At 39.8% G+C, this 20,650-nt stretch overlaps 1 protein-coding gene across 1 annotated transcript in view; it reads right to left on the bottom strand.

Annotated features, from left to right (window-relative positions):
- Positions 1–365: 365 nt before the first annotated feature.
- The window catches only part of GMFG (glia maturation factor gamma), a 32,125-nt gene continuing 11,840 nt past the window's right edge, over positions 366–20,650 (bottom strand). Inside the window, exons 3-7 of the mRNA XM_053721589.1 lie at positions 15,553–15,602; positions 14,621–14,668; positions 11,927–12,011; positions 3,271–3,344; positions 366–620 (exon numbers count right to left, since the gene is read on the bottom strand). Coding sequence (XP_053577564.1) covers positions 549–620; positions 3,271–3,344; positions 11,927–12,011; positions 14,621–14,668; positions 15,553–15,602 — 329 coding nt within the window. The 3' untranslated portion in view covers positions 366–548. The remainder of the gene's footprint in view (positions 621–3,270; positions 3,345–11,926; positions 12,012–14,620; positions 14,669–15,552; positions 15,603–20,650) is intronic.

Below are 20,650 nucleotides of genomic sequence, written 5' to 3'. Positions count from 1 at the left end.
TCACTGTACAGCAAGCAACAGCTGTTGTTTTAAATGCACTGCTCTTAGTTATACATAGACTGCACATGCTGCCACTCTAGGGGGTAAACTTTAGCTTGTTCATTTGTCTGCTCAACAAGGTTTTTAACTTATTACTAATTTAACATGCCCTCTACCCCAGCAGAAATGCCAATGATGATGCAGATCTTAATGCTGTGTGCAAAAAAATCATATGTTTCTGATGCAAATTATAAATGTCACTAATAACACAACATGCCCCATGAATGATTCCTGAAGCACCCTACTAGTAACTTTCATTAAAAATGACATTCACACCTTGTGTCTGGAACAGGATTAAGCTGTATAAATTAGATGTGATAAACATATCCTTGTAGAAGTGAAATTTAATTCCAGTAAAAGTTTCACATGAGAAGAGCCAGGGGCCACAGCATGTTGTTGAATGACAACTCTACCCAACAATACAGTAAACTGGGTATTAAAGCATCCGTGGCAAATATATTATCTTCATTAAATTGCTACAGTCACTGGTATCCCTCTTTGGAGCCTATTCATCGGAAGAATGACAGACGTTCCTTCAGCCACTCCTCAGTCAGATCACTGGTGTTTCTGATCTCAAAGACCTGGTCAGAGAGTTAAAAAGAATATGATATGGTCACATATGAGAATCTTCCTTCCATTAAAAAAATGTAGTTGAAAATGTTTAATTATCAAATTTGAGATTAAAGGGATATAAAACCCAAAAATATTCTTTTGGGATTCAGACAGAGAATACCATTTTTAAAAAGTTTTCTATTTACTTCTATCATCAAATTTGCTTCGTTCCTATTATATTCTGTGTTGAAGAGATACCTAGATAGGCATCTGGAGCACTAAATGGCAGGAAGTAGCGCTGCCATCTAGAGTTCTTGCAAATAGAAAACATTCATATAAAACTGCTGCCATATAGTGCTCCAGAAATGGGCCTGCTATCCCTGATTTTCAACAAAAGATACCAAGAGAATAAAGACAATTTGATAATAGAAGTAAATTGGAATGTTGTTTAAAATCGCATGCTCTATCTGAATCATAAAAGAAAAAAAATGGGTTTCATATCCCTTTAATCTAAGTGTAACAGACAATGCTAAGCCAACTTGATTGAGCAGCCTAAGAATAATATTCCATCATAAAGTTCATTATTAAACCTCATCCTAAATCGGCCCTGTCCACACAATGACACTTATGGATGTTTTAATGACATTCCTTCCAGAACAGGGTTTTTCTGATTCTAGATCTGTAGTTGATATATTAATCAAATCATTTTTTGTTAAATTATTGTCAAAGGATAAAAGAAAGTATCATGAATCAGTGAATGAGTCTGCTCTCAATGTGATGAGCAGGCACCTGGAAATACTCAAACTAATTTAAAGTCTTCTATGGAGTCAGTTTTGGCATCAGGATATCCTATCTTTGGCAAACAAAACATATTTCTCTATATACTATATACTCTAATTGTTGGGAAATATTATCCAATGTTGAAATAGAAAAATGATTACACAGGTGCTCAGATGTAGATGATACCAAGCACATAAAGTGAAATTAAACCTTTCATTTACGTCTTAAATTGTTGTGGCATTTCTATAGCCACTATTTGCAGACAAGATGTTAGGACGAATGTGAAAAAGAAGGAAATCTATCCTTCTGCGTCAATCCCTGTATAATAGATTAAGAACAATGATATTTATGATTTTGCTGTCTGTAGTCATCATATGGGAAAGGTGTTATTTTTTAATAATTTTAAAAAATTAGTATTTATTTTAATACATTTTCAGGTATTGTAGGGTCTGGAAGTAGGGATGGGTGAATGTGTAAATTTCCGAATTCGAATGTTAGAACGAATGTTATTACCGAAATTCGAATTACAAATCCAAATGTTGATACGAACGAATATTCTTAAAAATTCTATAATCGTATGCTATTTACAGTTTTCGAATGTCACTTTCGAATTTGAATGTTTATATTTCGAAAGTTTATATTTCGAATTTAACATTCTATTTAACAAATACTATTCAGAAGTTCAATAGTTCATGTGGTAGGGAATCTATTAAATTGATACGTAATAGATACAAATATATCAATTTGAATGTTTCTATTTCGATCGAATATTGCATAATTCGAATATTACATTTAAAGAAAGCATTAGAAATACTATTACAAATATAAATTCAAATTTTTCTAAACAAATATTTTCGAATGTAATCGTAAAATTTGAAACCGAACATTCGAAAATTGAATGTTAGAATGTTATGTAAACATTCGAAATTCGATAAGAACGAACGAATGTGTTAAAATTTGTTTCATTTTTCGAATGTTGCAAAACATTCACCCATCCCTACCTGGAAGTTTAAAGGGACATAAAAAGCTAATTTTTTTCTTTCATCATGTATATAGAATATATGATTTTAAACAACTTTTCAGTTTACTTCCATTATCAGATTTGCTTTGTTCTCTTGGTATCCTTTGATGAAGAAGCAGCAATGAACTACTGGGAGCTTGCTGAACACATTCTTTGAACCAATGAAACAAGACATTTATGGGCAGCCGCCAATCAGCTAGCTCCCAGTAATGCATTGATGCTCCAGAATCTATATAGGTATGCTTTTCGACTAAGGATACCAAGAGAATGAAAAAAATAGATAATAGAAGTAAACTGTAAAGTTGTTTAAAATCACATATTCTGACTGAATTATGTAAGAAAAATATTGTGTTTCATGTCCCTTTAAAGGGACAGTCTACACCTTAGTCATCTTAAAGACTTACTTAAGATTAAGCTGCAAATATCCTCCTGCACCCCTTCTATATCATGCAGCAGGAATGGTAAAACAGTTATTTTGAAATGAATATTGTTTCTGGACAGTTTTAAATGGCTGCCAAGCTCCACCCACTGATGACATCACAATTTGGGCTGCATATTGCTTCCAATCACAAAAGGCTCACTAGTTGGATTCAACAGACTGTCAATACTGTTCAGCAGCGTGCCTAGCTGCAGCCCAGATTGTGATGTCATCAGTGGGCGGAGCTTGTCAGTCATTTCAAAGTAGCCAGAAACAATATTCATTTTAAAATAACTTTTTTACCATTCCTGCTGCATGATATAGAAAAGAGATACATGATATAGAAAGAGGTGCAGGAGGATATTTGCAGCTTAATCTAAGGTAGGACTTTAAGATGACTAAGCTGTAGACTGTCCCTTTAAGGTAAATATATATTTGTGCAGCCATAGTGACGCTTTACCTTGGTAAGTTCTGCCGTTTGTACCAGACGGTTCTTGCTCCCTGCATACATCATTTGCTGCTCCGGTTTACATCCTGCGTCAAAAAAGGAAGATCAGTATGTCTTGCTATATGTGTGTACGAGTGTTTGTGTCATATCAGCGGTTTAGCAAGAAAGGTGCGTGATGTCCCTGCTTCCCAGTTGGATGTAATTAGGCCTTCACTGTAGTAACCTTTGTATAGCCCCTGTTTGCAGTGTTTGTCTAAGTTTATGGTTCTAAATTCTAAAAAATCTGTTTATACGGTTTTACCTTGTTTGCTTTTATGCATCTACTATTTAATTTGTACTGTATTTTATGTGCTCACTGCTTACACGCTACTTCCCTCCAGGACCAGACTGGCCAGGGAAATTTCTGAAAACTGGCCTGGCCCCAGTATCTGCTCCCCCCCCCCCGGCCCAGTCCCAGCATCTGCCCCCTCCCCAGCTACCTTCAGGATTCCAGGATCGGTGCTGCCTTGAATAGATGCCCTATGCTGCGCACAAGGCTTGCTCTATGTCCTGGCTGGGATGCTCCAGGATGTGGCTTTGTGACGCCGGCGGGCCATTCTGGCACTGCTTCCCTACTTTGTTATTCGTGATATTGGTGGTTTCTCCCCAATGCTGCTGTGCTGTATCAGAGTTCCAGAGTTTTTACAACCTTCACCTACTACAAATTCTTTCCTAATCTGCACATCAGGTACTTACTAAACTATGTGTCATGGTTTCCTAGTGACGGTGTCATAGTCTCCTGACAGTGGATTGGGTAGGGTTGTCTTTGTTATTGAATCATTTTTCAATGCCGTCGGTTTTGGCTATGTCTTTTCTGCTGTGTTACAGTAATGATGCATGTTTTTGTTGTGCTCAGCCCTATTGAAAAACATTAAAGGCTTCTATCTTTGCCCAGTTGATAACTTTCTTCTGGTTGTGCTCCGATCTTCTGCTACTGAATTTTGCTATGGGTTTTTTACTTCTCCTTTTCCTGCTGCCTTGTACCTACTTGATTGGACGTTACTGACCTTAGCCTGTTCTTGTTATTTTACTGATTTTGTACCTTCTCTGCCGATATTTTTGTACCGACTTTGCCTGCCTCTGACCAATCTTCAGTTTTGCCCTTTCTACTTAAGAACCTTGTAAGACCCTTACTAGTCTCGTCCTGGGCTTTACCTTGTGCGTTAGGGACGTAGGTTTACAATTCACTACTCATAAACATTCTGTTACACTTACTTAGCCATCTGCACAAGTAATTTTTTTTTTACCTCTGCTGAAAGGCAAGTCATTGGTTTGGGTCCTTCCACTCTTTAAAAAAAGATGATCCAATACAGATCCAAAGCTTTTCTATAAACTTTAAAAACCATTTTCTATAAACCAGGATTAGCTGCAGCCGTTAAAACAAGTCTATTGGATCTACAATAAGGAAATCAGTCCGCAGCAAATTATGCTATTGAGTTTAAAACTATTATAGCAGAGTCCAGCTGGGGTACTGTAGTTTTAAAGGACACCGTCCAAAAAGATCTAAATGACAAGTTCATATATGAGTTGGTTGACAGAGACATCCCTGATACATTGGAATGCTTCATAGACTTTTGCATATAATTGGTCATTTTATTATTTGAAGGGAGCTGCCCTAGACACTAAACTTGACCTCAGACAGATGTAAAACGTTATCAGGATATGTGAAGGGGATGAATGAAAAATGGCTTTCAATACACCCTTAGGGCATGATGAGTACTTTGTCATAACCTTTGAACTCTGTAATGGCCCAGCCGTTTTCTAGAATTTCATAAATGAACCCTTCAGAGGTTTCTCATAGTGTATTTAGACGATATTTTAATATTTAAAAAGAAAAAAAAGAGGCAGAGCATCACCAACAGATAATAAACATTCTTCATCACTTAAAGGGACACTGAACCCAAATTTTTTCTTTCGTGACTCAGATAGAGCATGCAATTTTAAGCAACTTTCTAATTTAATCCTATTATCAATTTTTCTTTGTTCTCTTGCTATCTTTATTTGAAAAAGAAGGCATCTAAGCTTTTTTTTTTTGGTTCAGCCACTGGACAGCACTTTTTTATTGGTTGATGAATTTATCTACCAATCAGCAAAGACAACCCAGGTTGTTTACCAAAAATGGGCCGGCATCTAAACTTATATTCTTGCATTTCAAATAAAGATACCAAGAGAATGAAGACAATTTGATAATAGGAGGAGTAAATTAGAAAGTTGCTTAAAATTTCATGTTCTATCTGAATCACGAAAGAAAAAATTTGGGTTCAGTGTCCCTTTAAAGGGACATGAAACCCAACAAATGTTTTAAATAGACAATGCAATTTTAACCCCTTAATGACCGCAGCACTTTTCCATTTTCTGTCCGTTTGGGACCAAGGCTATTTTTACATTTTTGCGGTGTTTGTGTTTAGCTGTAATTTTCCTCTTACTCATTTACTGTACCCACACATATTATATACCGTTTTTCTCGCCATTAAATGGACTTTCAAAAGATACCATTATTTTCATCATATCTTATAATTTACTATAATTTTTTTAATAAAATATTAGGAAAAAATGGAAAAAAAACCACACCTTTTCTAACTTTGACCCCCAAAATCTGTTACACATCTACAACCACCAAAAAACACCCATGGTAAATAGTTTCTAAATTTTGTCCTGAGTTTAGAAATACCCAATGTTTACATGTTCTTTGCTTTTTTGTAAGTTATAGGGCCATAAATACAAGTAGCACTTTGCTATTTCCAAACCACTTTTTTTCAAAATTAGCGCTAGTTACATTGGGACACTAATATCTTTCAGGAATACCTGAATATCCCTTGACATGTATATATTTTTTTTTAGAAGACATCCCAAAGTATTGATGTAGGCCCATTTTGGTATATTTCATGCCACTATTTCACCGCCAAATGCGATCAAATAAAAAAAATTGTTCACTTTTTCACAAATTTTTTCACAAACTTTAGGTTTCTCACTGAAATTATTTACAAACAACTTAAGCAATTATAGAATAAACTAGTCCTAAAGCCCGTTCACACGGGCCATTTTTTGCAGTACAGTGGTCCCACCCCTGGCGTTCTCTCCCTCCCACTCTCTTTTGCTTTCTCTCTCTCCCCCCTCTCTTTTGCACTCTCTCCCCCTATCTCTCTCTCGCTCCCCTCTCTCTCGCTCCCCTCTCTCTCTCCCCCCTCTCTCTCCCCCCTCTCTCTCTCCTCTCTCTCTCCCCTCTCTCTCTCTCTCCCCTCTCTCTATCTCACCCCTCTCTCTATCTCACCCCTCTCTCTCTCTCTCTCTCTCTCCTCTATTTCTCTCTCTCCCCCCTCTCTCTCTCTCGCCTCCTCTCTCTCTCGCCTCTCTCTTTCTCTCTCCCCTCTCTCTGTCTCTCTCCTCTCTCTCTCTCCCCTCTATCTCTCTCTCTCTCCCCCCTCTCTCGCCTCTCTCTTTCTCTCTCCCCTCTCTCTGTCTCTCTCCTCTCTCTCTCTCCCCCCTCTCTCTCTCTCCCCCCTCTCTCTCCCCCCCCTCTCTCTCTCTCCCCCCTCTCTCTCTCTCCCCCCTCTCTCTCCCCCCTCTCTCTCTCTCCCCTCTCTCTCTCACCTCTCTCTCTCTCCCCTCTCTCTCTCCCTGTCTCTCTCCTCTCTCTCTCTCCCCTCTATATCTCTCTCCCCCCTCCCCCCTCTCTCTCTCTCCCCTCTATATCTCTCTCCCCCCCTCCCCCCTCTCTCTCTCTCCCCTCTCTCTCTCCCCTCTATCTCTCTCTCCCCCCTCCCCCCTCTCTCTCTCTCCCCTCTCTCTCTCTCCCCTCTCTCTCTCTCCTCTTTCTCCCCCTCTCTCTCCTCTCTCTCTCCCCCCTCTGTCTCTCCTCTCTCTCTTGCCCCTCTATCTCTCCCCCCCTCTCTCTCTCCCCCCTCTCTCTATCTCTCTCCCCTCTCTCTCCCCCCTCCCCCCCCTCTCTCTCTCTCTCTCTCTCCCCTCTCTCTCCCCCTCTCTCTCCCCTCTCTCTCTCTCTCTCTCTCTTTCCCCTCTGTCTCTCTCACTCCCCTCTCTCTCTATCTCCCCCCTCTCTCTTTTTCTGTCCACATCTCCCCTCTTTCTCTCTCCCCTCTCTCTCTATCTCTCTCCCTCTGTCTCTCTCTCCCTCTCCCCCCCCTCTCTCTCTCTCTCTCTCCCTCTCCCCCCCCTCTCTCTCTCTCTCTCCCTCTCCCCCCCCTCTCTCTCTCCCCCTCTCTCTCTCCTCTCTCTCTCTCTCCTCTCTCTCTCCCCCCTCTCTCCACATCTCCCCCCTCTCCCCACATCTTCCCCCCTCTCTCCACATCTCCCCCCTCTCTCCACATCTCCCCCCTCTCTCCACATCTCCCCACATCTCCCCCCTCACTCCACATCTCCCCCCTCACTCCACATCTCCCCCCTCACTCCACATCTCCCCCCTCTCCCCACATCTCTCCACATCTCCCCACATCTCTCCACATCTCTCCCCTCTCTCCACATCTCCCCCTCTCTCCACATCTCCCCTCTTTCTCCACATCTCCCCACATCTCTCCCCTCTCTCCACACCTCCCCCCTCTCTCCACATCTCCCCCCTCTCCCCACATCTCCGCACATCTCTCCCTTCTCTCCACATCTTCCCCCTCACTCCACATCTCCCCCCCTCTCCCCACATCTCTCCACCCTCTCTTGAGCTGTTTGAGCTCTCTCCACGGGCCTTCACGCTAGGCTCCGCCCCCTTCACGGACCTTCGCGTTAGGCTCCGCCCCCTTCACGCTCGGCCACGCCCACTTCTGCTCGGCGCAGTCGGCAGAACAGTTAGGGACTTAGGCCAGGTGTGTTTGTCCTCGTGCTGTCTCTACTGCGCATGACAGCTTCGGACAAACACACTTGGCCTTTTATAGTATAGGATGGTTGTAAATGCTTCTCTGGGATCCCCTTTGTTCAGAAATAGCAGACATATATGGCTTTGGCTTTGCTTTTTGGTAATTAGAAGGCTGCTAAATGCCACTGCGCACAATACGTGTATTATGCCCAGCATTTAAGGGGTTAATTAGGGAGCATGTAGGGAGCTTCTAGGGTTAATTTTAGCTTTAGTGTAGTGTAGTAGACAACCCCAAGTATTGATCTAGGCCCATTTTGGTATATTTCATGCCACCATTTCACCGCCAAATGCGATCAAAGTAAAAAAAACGTTAATTTTTTCACAATTTTAGGTTTCTCACTGAAATTATTTACAAACAGCTTGTGCAATTATGGCACAAATGGTTGTAAATGCTTCTCTGGGATGCCCTTTGTTCAGAAATAGCAGACATATATGACTTTGGCGTTGCTTTATGGTAATTAGAAAGTCGCTAAATGCTGCTGCGCATCACACGTGTATTATGGCTAGCAGTGAAGGGGTTAATTAGGTAGTTTGTAGGGAGCTTGCAGGGTTAATTTTAGCTTTAGTGTAGAGATCAGCCTCCCACCTGACACATCCCACCCCCTAATCCCTCCCAAACAGCTCCCTTCTCAACCCCCCCACAACACAATTGTCCCCGCCATCTTAAGTACTGGCATTTGAACAATCAAATGTTTATTTATTTTTTTTAAAAATTCTGTAGTGTAGCTCAATCCCCCCCCCCCCCCACGGACCAACCCCCACCACCTAAATCACACCTAAGGGCTTTTTTATTGATTTAAATTTTGTCCCACTTTTATTGCTTTGGGACACATTTTTTTCCGTAGTGTAGCGGTTCCCACCCGCTCCCTCCCCGTGCACGCGCCCGCCCCCTCGTGCACGTGCGCGCGCCCGCACGCGCCCCCGGACTTACCCGCCCACGATCCCGCCCCCCTCCACATGACCAGGGCCATCGATGGCCGCCACCCACCTCCCACACCGGCTCCCACCCACCAACGATACCGGCCATCGATGTCCGGTGCAGAGAGGGCCACAGAGTGGCTCTCTCTGCATCGGATGGCCGTAAAAGGTTATTGCAGGATGCCTCCATATCGAGGCATCACTGCAATAACCGGAAAGCAGCTGGAAGCGAGCAGGATCGCTTCCAGCTGCTTTCCACACCGAGGACGTGCAGGGTACGTTCTCAGACGTTAACTGCCTTTTTTCTGAGGACGTACCCTGCACGTCCTCGGTCGTTAAGGGGTTAAACAACTTTCTTATTTACTTTTATTTTGAACTTTTTCATTTTGTTCTCATGGTATCTTTTATTGAAAAGCATGGAAGTAAGCTCAGGAGGGTGCACGTGTCTGGAGCACTATATGGCAGGAGTTTAGCAAGAATGTGATCCATATGCAAGAGCACTAGAGGGCAGCACTATTTCCTGTCATGTAGTGATCCAGATGCCTACCTAGGTATCTCTTCAACACAGAATATAATAGGAAACGAAGCAAATTTGAGAATAGAAGTAAATTTGGTAACTTTTTAAAAATTTGAAGCTTTGTCTGAATCACAAAAATAAAATGTTTGGGTCTCATAACCTTATGAGGAAAACAAGTTGTATAGCATTTCCTGGGTTTTCAAATGATTACAGATGTTTCATCAAAGGCTTTTCATCTGTAATTGCACCCTCACTGCACTCACATCAACATGGCCCCAGGTTGTTATTTTGTCTCCATGAACCACTTGCCTATAATCCAGGTTCTAAGGATCACAATATAGACACTCTGCCACGTCAATTTATCTAAGATGATATATAAGCACATACATTAACAAGGAACACAGAGTGCCCATGCAAATTAATATGACCCTTGCGACGTCTACCTATGGGTGATGGGGGAAACCAGACGTGGACTCCTTGCCCAGTGTGCTTAGAGGAATGTGGCTGCACCTCACTGACGAGGCCCATAGGAGGCCGAAACGATCGTCTGGGGTTGTCATGTTCCTTGTTCAGAGGAGAATTGCCTGGTATTTCGGGGCTGGACTGACCTTACTTGGCGGGATCAGACTGATATACTTCAGGAAAGTTTTCTTCTGTGAAAAGCACACTGGTTTAAAAGAGGCTGCTTCCGGTGGTAAATCGCCATAGAACAAGCTAATGAGCTGTTGTTCGTTCCTGGTAGAGCGCTTCTGTGTTCGTATGCAATATATATATATATAAGATTACAAGTTGTGCGCTAAACCCGGTGCGTAAATAACGCAAAAATATGAGCGGAATCACACTTTCCATAGTGCTGCCATTACAAGTTACAGAAAAACCTTCTTGTGCTGTGCGATATGGTGCGCTAAGATCCATACCGCACAAAAGTCAAGGCTTGACTTTACGCGCTCGTGCACGTTTTCCCCCATAGACATCAATGGAGAGAAAGTGTTAGAAAAAAAAATAACACCTGCGATCGAGGAATGGCGATCACTATAACCAACCCCATTGATGTCTATGGGGACAAGAAGGTTTTGTATAAATGTAACACTCTAACATAAACCCCTAGTCTAAATACCCCTAATCCGCCGCCCCCCAACATCACCGACACTAAATAAAACTAAATCCTCTAAACCGCCGTCCCCCCGCATCGCAACTACTATAATTAACCTATTAACCCCTAAACCTCTGACCCCCCACATCACAACTACTATAATAAACCTATTAACCCCTAAACCGCCGCCCCCCTACATCGCTACTACAATATTATTATTATTATCAGGTATTTGTAGAGCGCCATCAGATTACTTTGTAATATTTTTTTATGAGTTTTGTGAAACATTTTTGTTTCTCAAAATCCATAACTACTGGTCTCAGATCGCGGAATGGATCGTGGTGGTATAAGCTATAATGCTAGCGTAATAGCTGGACCGCAAAACCTGTAATATGGGAGACCTCAAAATTCCACACTCAAAAGTCATTTTTTGAGAGCGGAATGGTGAGTTGCATAGAGGCTAAAATGCTAGCGGTATAGCTGTACCGCTGTGACTTGTAATACAGGAGGCTTGCATATTCTGCGCACAATGGCCAATTTTTCCACAGTATAGCTGTACCGCACAATTTGAAATCTTGCCGATTGTTTTTAATATTTTAAATTTAATATTTACATAACACGCCTTTGGGTAACTAATTCTTCATATGCGATAACCCGACACCATGTTAGGCTTACAGCACGCAACCCTAAGTGCGTTAAGCATATTTTACATTCCAATGTTTGTCACACAGAAGAAAATCTTCTTTTTATTTTTAAATATATATTTCTATATATAAGTGATAATGTTAAAATGTAAATGTAAAATATACTGTATCTATACCTATATATATGTATTGGTATATATAGAAATATTTATTTAAAATACAAATAAAATGTTCCTGTATATAAAGAACATTGGAATGTGAAATATTAATAACTCCTGTCGTGTTAGCGCTAGAGCAATAATTGTTCGTTTTTTTTCTTCTGCTCTCTCCATTGAAGTCTATGGGAAGAATAAGTTAACACGACTGCGATATCCAAAGTCCTGAAGTAAGCGTTTCGCGTTTCACTTGTTTCAACTTGTAATTGTGGGTTTTCTTTTGTTACAGTTGTGTGAAAGTGTCCATGCATGTGAGCAAATAAATGTATTTTAGTCTAAGTATACATACATATGTGTGTTGTACCATACGTATTTGTTACTTTATGTGAACATTATCTGTGTGATTTCACCCACCTAATATATCTAAGGGTCACTTACCTACAGGGCTGGAGAAGATGAAGCAGAGAGGGTAGGAGACACGACCATCATTATGCACATACTTATAACTATACACCAGAAACCTAAAGCTATGTCAAGGAAATCACAAAACCATTTTCATTTTCACTGCCCCAACACCATAAGTAAGGTTGTTGATTCATCACACAAAGACAAGGCCTTAAAGGATGATTAAAGGGACAGTCAAGACAGAATGACTCAGATAGGGCAATATTAAACAACTTTCCAATTTACTTTTATCATCAAATTTGCTTTGCTCTCTTGGTATTCTTTTTTCAAAGCTAAACCTAGGTAGGCTCAAACAGATTTCTAAACTGAAGAAGGCCGCCTCTTATCTCAGTGCATTTTGACAGGTTTTCACAGCTAGACAGTGCTAGCTCGTGTGTGCCATATAGATAACATTTTGCTCACTCCCATGGAATTATTTATGAGTCGGCACTAATTGGCGAAAGTGCAAGTCTGTCAAAAGAACTGAAATAAGGGGGCAGTCTGCAGAGGCTTAGATACAAGGTAATCACAGAGGTAAAAAGTGTATTAAAGGGATAGGAAATTCAAAACTAAACGTACATGAATCAGATAGAGGATGCAGTTTTAAGACACATTTAAAGTCACTGCTATTTTCAAATGTGCTTTGTTCTCTTGGTATCCCTAGTTGAAAAAGAATACACACATATCCTCCACTAGTGGGAGCTGCTGCTGATTGGTGCCTGCACACATTTGTCTCTTGTGATTGGCTAACTAGATGTGTTCAGCTTCCTGCCAGTAGTGCAATGCTGTTCCTTCAGCAAATGATAACAAGAGAATGAAGCATGTGTGATAATAAAAGTAAATTTGAAGTTGTTTTAAATTGTATGTTCTATCTGAATCATTAATTAAATGTTTGAGGTCTCCTGTCCCTTTAATTTAACGGTGTTGGTTATGCAAAACTGGGGAATGGGTAATAAAGGGGTGATCCATCTTTTTAAACAATGAACATTTTCAAGTAGACTGTCCCTTTAAATGCAGTAGAATTGTATAATCAACAAATGCATAATAAAAAGACAAAGCAAAAGCAATTAGTCTGATTTCTCTGACACAGTTGAGGGATATGAAACCCAAATGTTTTCTTTCATGATTCAAATAGAGCAGCAATTTTAAGCAACTTTCTAATTTACTCCTATTATTAATTTGTCTTCGTTCTCTTAATATCTTTGTGTAAAAAGCAGGAATGTGATGCATAGGAGCCGCCCAATTTTGGTTGAGAACCTGGGTTATGCTTGCTTATTGGTGGGTAAATGTCAGCCTCCAATAAGCAAGCTCTATCCATGGTGCTGAACCTAAAATGGGCTAGCTGCTAAGCTTTACATTCCTGCTTTTTACATAAAAATAGTAAGAGAACAAAGAAAAATTGATAATAGGAGTAAATTAGAAAGTTGCTTAAGTCTCTCCCCCACACCACACTTCTTCTACTTATATTATGTAAAACGTCCCTGTGTCTTCAGAAGGACAAGACAGATCTTTAAAGGGAAAGTAAAGTCAAAATTAAACTTAAAGGGACATAAAACACCAAATTTTTCTTTCATGATTCAGATAGAGAATACAATTTTAAACAACGTTCCAATTTACTTCTATTATAAAATTTGTTTCCTTTTCTTTTTATCCTTTGCTGAAAGGTTTATCTAGAAAAGCTCAGGAGCATCAGGGAACCTAGGTTCTAGCTGCTGATTGGTGGCTGCATATACAGACCGATTGTCATTGGCTCACCCATGTGTTCAGTTACAAACCTGTAGTGCATTGCTGTTCCTTCAACAAATGATACCAAGAGAATGAAACTAATTAGATAATAGAAGTAAATTAGAAAGTAGTTTAATATTGTATTCTCTATATGAATCATGAAAGAAGAAATTTGGGTTTCATGTCCCTTTAAATTGATTGGATAAAGCATGACATTTTCAACAACTTTCCATTTTACTCCTTTTATTAATTTTGCTTAGTTCTCTTGGTATCCTTTGTTTGAGAGTAATCCTAGGTGAGTTTAGGACCAAGCTATCTGGCACCAGTGGTTGCAACATTGTTTATAGCACTGTTATACATAGTTACAAACACTACTGCCATAGACTTCTATAGGCATGTGCCCTTTCCTGAGCTCTTATCAGCCTAGCTTGGTTTAGTCTTCAACAAAGAATACCAAAAGAACAAAGAAAATGTGATAATAGGGGTTAATTGGAAAGATGCTTAAAATTGCTGCTCTATCTCAGTGTTTCTTAACTGCGGTCCACAAGTACCCCCAACAAGCTAGGTTTTCATTACAGCTGAACCAGTGCACAGGTGAAAAAATCAGCTGATCAGTAACACCATGGTTACTAAACTGCTCTAACCCAACAGCTGATTATTTCACCTGTGCACTGGTTTAGCTATAATTAAAACCTGGCTTGTTAGGGCTACTTGAGGACCGTGTTTGTGAAACAATGCTCTATCTGATTCATGAAAATGTAATTTGGACTTTACTGTCCCTTTAATATTGATGAGCTTTATGGTGTGTAATGTTGGGGGGGGGGTACTCTATGAACCCTACCATTACTATAGATTTGTGTTTCATGGGTTCAGGAAGAATGATCAAATTCTACAGCAATTCTCTTCTTCCTTTTTTAGAGGTGACAATGCTTCAAAAGGTAATTTGGGGCCAAAAGGATATCTGGGCTGGCGTTCAGGAAGCTCATTCTGCAGATCATCTGGAGAAATGTCCTACAAGATAAAATTGCCGATACATATTACAAATTGAAGACTACACAAGAGTTAAAGGGACAACGAACCCAAATTTTTTTTTCTTCTTGATTCAGATAGAGCATGACATTTTAAGCAACTTTCTAATTTACTCTTATTATCAATTTTTCTTTATTCTCTTGCTATCTTTATTTGAAATGCAAGAATGTAAGTTTAGATGCCGGCCCATTTTTGGTGAACAACCCGGGTTGTCCTTGGTGATTGGTGGATAAATTCATCCACCAATAAAAAGTGTTGTCCACAGTTCTGAACCAAGAAAAAAGCTTAGATGCCTTCTTTTTCAAATAAAGATAGCAAGAGAACGAAGAAAAATTGATAATAGGAGTAAAGTAGAAAGGTGCTTAAAATTGCATGCTCTATCTGAATCACGAAAGAAAAAAATTGGGTTCAGTGTCCCTTTAAGTAACCAAATAGACAATGAAAGAGGGTGATCATTGTATGTTCTCAAACCCCTAGAGAGAAAGGGGACACTAAAATGATATGGGAATACACTACAGACGTGCTACTAGGACCTCATCCAAATCAGGACTCCAGACAACACCAAGGGGGAAAAAACATAATTATCTCATTCCAAACACTACACAACATCACACACAAATATCTAACTCTAGACACAGTACATGTATAAACAACCCTTTACAAGACACAATGTGGTTAACCCCTTCCCATCCCACCAAACTCAAATCCTAGCCGGTATTAAATATATAGACTAGTAATGACTAAGAAAATGTAGTTGCACCTCTAGATTAAGAGACAAAACAGTGGACCACACATGGAATAAGAACAGGCAAGCTGATCGGCTATCTGTCCTTACAACACAAAGATGTCCCCAGGAAAGAACTAACCTCAAACTCTTCTTCCAAAGTCACCAGTTGTTTGTCCTTGTCAATCTTCACTGGGAAGTCAAAAAATAAACATGAGTGAAAAAAGAACAAATATGATCTTGTCATTAACCCTCAATACCATCAGTCATTATGTGATTAGAAAACATATAAAATATGTCCCCATGTCCATGCCACAGCCAGCAACATATATCCAGTATATATATATATATATATATATATATATATATATATATATATATATATATATATATATATATATATATATATATATATATATATATATATATATATACTGTGCAACTATGTCAGAGCTATAACAAGCAGCACACATGCACAGTGCCCCCATATTCATGCTACAGCCAACAGCACACATACAATATGCTCCTATATCCATACTACATCTAGCAGCACACATAAACTATGCTCCTATATCCATACTACATCTAGCAGCACACATACACTATGCTCCTATATTCATGCTACATCTAACAGCACACACACACTATGCTCCTATATCCATGTTACATCTAGTAGCACACATACACTATGCTCTTATATTCATACTACATCTAGGAGCACACATACACTATGCTCCTATATCCATACTACATCTAGCAGCACACATACACTATGCTCCTATATCCATACTACATCTAGTAGCACACATACACTATGCTCCTATATCCATACTAAATCTAGCAGCACACATAAACTATGCTCATATATCCATACTACATCTAGCAGCACACATACATTATGCTCCTATATCCATATTACATCTAGCAGCACACATACACTATGCTCCTATATCCATACTACATCTAGCAGCACACATAAACTATGCTCCTATATCCATACTACATCTAGCAGCACACATACACTATGCTCCTATATTCATGCTACATCTAACAGCACACACACACTATGCTCCTATATCCATGTTACATCTAGTAGCACACATACATATGCTCTTATATTCATACTACATCTCGGAGCACACATACACTATGCTCCTATAGCCATACTACATCTAGCAGCACACATAAACTATGCTCCTATATCCATACTACATCTAGCAGCACACATACACTATGCTCCTATATTCATGCTACATCTAACAGCACACACACACTATGCTCCTATATCCATGTTACATCTAGTAGCACACATACACTATGCTCTTATATTCATACTACATCTAGGAGCACACATACACTATGCTCCTATATCCATACTACATCTAGCAGCACACATACACTATGCTCCTATATCCATACTACATCTAGTAGCACACATACACTATGCTCCTATATCCATACTACATCTAGCAGCACACATAAACTATGCTCCTATATCCATACTACATCTAGCAGCACATATACACTATGCTCCTATATCCATGTTACATCTAGTAGCACACATACATATCCTCTTATATTCATACTACATCTCGGAGCACACATACACTATGCTCCTATATCCATACTACATCTAGAAGCACACATAAACTATGCTCCTATATCCACACTACATCTAGCAGCACACATACACTATGCTCCTATATTCATGCTACATCTAACAGCACACACACACTATGCTCCTATATCCATGTTACATCTAGTAGCACACATACACTATGCTCTTATATTCATACTACATCTAGGAGCACACATACACTATGCTCCTATATCCATACTACATCTAGCAGCACACATACACTATGCTCCTATATCCATACTACATCTAGTAGCACACATACACTATGCTCCTATATCCATACTACATCTAGAAGCACACATAAACTATGCTCCTATATCCATACTACATCTAGCAGCACATATACACTATGCTCCTATATCCATACTACATCTAGCAGCACACATACATTATGCTCCTATATCCATACTACATCTAGCAGCACACATACATTATGCTCTTATATCCATACTTCATCTAGCAGCACACATACATTATGCTCCTGTATCCATACTACCGCCAGCAGCACACATACACTATGCTCCTATATCCATGCTACATCTAGCAGCACACATACACTATGCTCCTATATCCATACTGCATCTAACAGCACACATACATTATGCTCCTATATCCATACTACATCTAACAGCATACATACACTATGCTCCTATATCCTTACTACATCTAGCAGCACACATACACTATGCTCCTATATCTATACTACATCTAGCAGCACACATACACTATGCTCCTATATCCATACTACATCTAACAGCATACATACACTATGCTCCTATATCCTTACTACATCTAGCAGCACACATACACTATGCTCCTATATCTATACTACATCTAGCAGCACACATACACTATGCTCCTATATCCATGCTACATCTAGCAGCACACATACACTATGCTCTTATATCCATGCTACATCTAGCAGAACACATACACTATGCTCCTATATCCATGCTACAGCTAGCAGCACACATACATTATGCTCCTATATCCATGCTACATCTAACAGCACACATACACTATGCTCCTATATCCATGCCACATCTAGCAGCACACATACACTATGCTCCTATATCCATACCATACTACATCTAGCAACACACATACACTATGCTCTTATATCCATGCTACATCTAGCAGCACACATACACTATGCTCCTATATCCATGCTACAGCTAGCAGCACACATACACTATGCTCCAATATCCATACTACATCTAGCAGCACACATACACTATGCTCCTATATCCATGCTACATCTAGCAGCACACATACACTATGCTCCTATATCCATGCTACATCTAAAAGCACACATACACTATGCTCCTATATCCTTGCTACATCTAGCAGCACACATACACTATGCTCATATATCCTTACTACATCTAGCAGCACACATACACTATACTCCTATATCCATACTACATCTAGCAGCACACATACTCTATGCTCCTATATCCATACTACATCTAGCAGCACACATACACTATGCTCCTATATCCATACTACATCTAGCAGCACGCATACACTATGCTCCTATATCCATACTACATCTAGCAGCACACATACACTATGATCCTATATCCATACTACATCTAGCAGCACACATACACTATGCTCCTATATCCATGCTACATCTAGCAGCACACCTACACTATGCTCCTATATCCATACTACATCTAGCAGCACACATACACTATGCTCCTATATCCATACTACAACTAGTAGCACACATACACTATGCTCTTATATCCATACTACACCTAGCACCACACATACACTATGCTCCTATATCCATACTACAACTAGTAGCGCACATACACTATGCTCTTATATCCATACTACATCTAGCAGCACACATACACTATGCTCCTATATCCATACTACATCTACAGGCACACATACACTATGCACCTATATCCATGTTACATCTAGCAGCACACATACACTATGCTCCTATATCCATGCTACATCTAACAGCACACATTCACTATGCTCCTATATCCATGCTACATCTAAAAGCACACATACAATATGCTCCTATATCCATGCTACATCTAACAGCACACATACACTATGCTTTTATATCCATGTTACATCTAGCAGCACACATACACTATGCTCCTATATACATGCTACATCTAGCAGCACACATAAACTATGCTCCTATATCCATACTACATCTAGCAGCACACAAAAATATTGCTCCTATATCCATGCTACATCTAGCAGCACACATACACTATGCTCCTATATCCATGCTACATCTAGCAGCACACATACACTATGCTCCTATATCCATGTTACAGCCAACAGCACACATACACTATGCTCCTATATCCATACTACATCTAGCAGCACACATACACTATGCTCCTATATCCCTGCTACATCTAGCAGCACACACACACTATGCTCCTATATCCATACTACATCTAGCAGCACACATACACTATGCTCCTATATCCATACTACATCTAGTAGCACACATACACTATGCTCCTATATCCATACTAAATCTAGCAGCACACATAAACTATGCTCATATATCCATACTACATCTAGCAGCACACATACATTATGCTCCTATATCCATATTACATCTAGCAGCACACATACACTATGCTCCTATATCCATACTACATCTAGCAGCACACATACACTATGCTCCTATATCCATACTACATCTAGTAGCACACATACACTATGCTCCTATATCCATACTAAATCTAGCAGCACACATAAACTATGCTCATATATCCATACTACATCTAGCAGCACACATACATTATGCTCCTATATCCATATTACATCTAGCAGCACACATACACTATGCTCCTATATCCATACTACATCTAGCAGCACACATAAACTATGCTCCTATATCCATACTACATCTAGCAGCACACATACACTATGCTCCTATATTCATGCTACATCTAACAGCACACACACACTATGCTCCTATATCCATGTTACATCTAGTAGCACACATACATATGCTCTTATATTCATACTACATCTCGGAGCACACATACACTATGCTCCTATAGCCATACTACATCTAGCAGCACACATAAACTATGCTCCTATATCCATACTACATCTAGCAGCACACATACACTATGCTCCTATATTCATGCTACATCTAACAGCACACACACACTATGCTCCTATATCCATGTTACATCTAGTAGCACACATACACTATGCTCTTATATTCATACTACATCTAGGAGCACACATACACTATGCTCCTATATCCATACTACATCTAGCAGCACACATACACTATGCTCCTATATCCATACTACATCTAGTAGCACACATACACTATGCTCCTATATCCATACTACATCTAGCAGCACACATAAACTATGCTCCTATATCCATACTACATCTAGCAGCACATATACACTATGCTCCTATATCCATGTTACATCTAGTAGCACACATACATATCCTCTTATATTCATACTACATCTCGGAGCACACATACACTATGCTCCTATATCCATACTACATCTAGAAGCACACATAAACTATGCTCCTATATCCACACTACATCTAGCAGCACACATACACTATGCTCCTATATTCA

This window comes from Bombina bombina, chromosome 7, assembly GCF_027579735.1.
Source record: "Bombina bombina isolate aBomBom1 chromosome 7, aBomBom1.pri, whole genome shotgun sequence".
NCBI lineage: Eukaryota > Metazoa > Chordata > Amphibia > Anura > Bombinatoridae > Bombina > Bombina bombina.
Note: the sequence above shows the minus strand (reverse complement) of the source record. Positions and strands in the feature narration are given on the sequence as shown.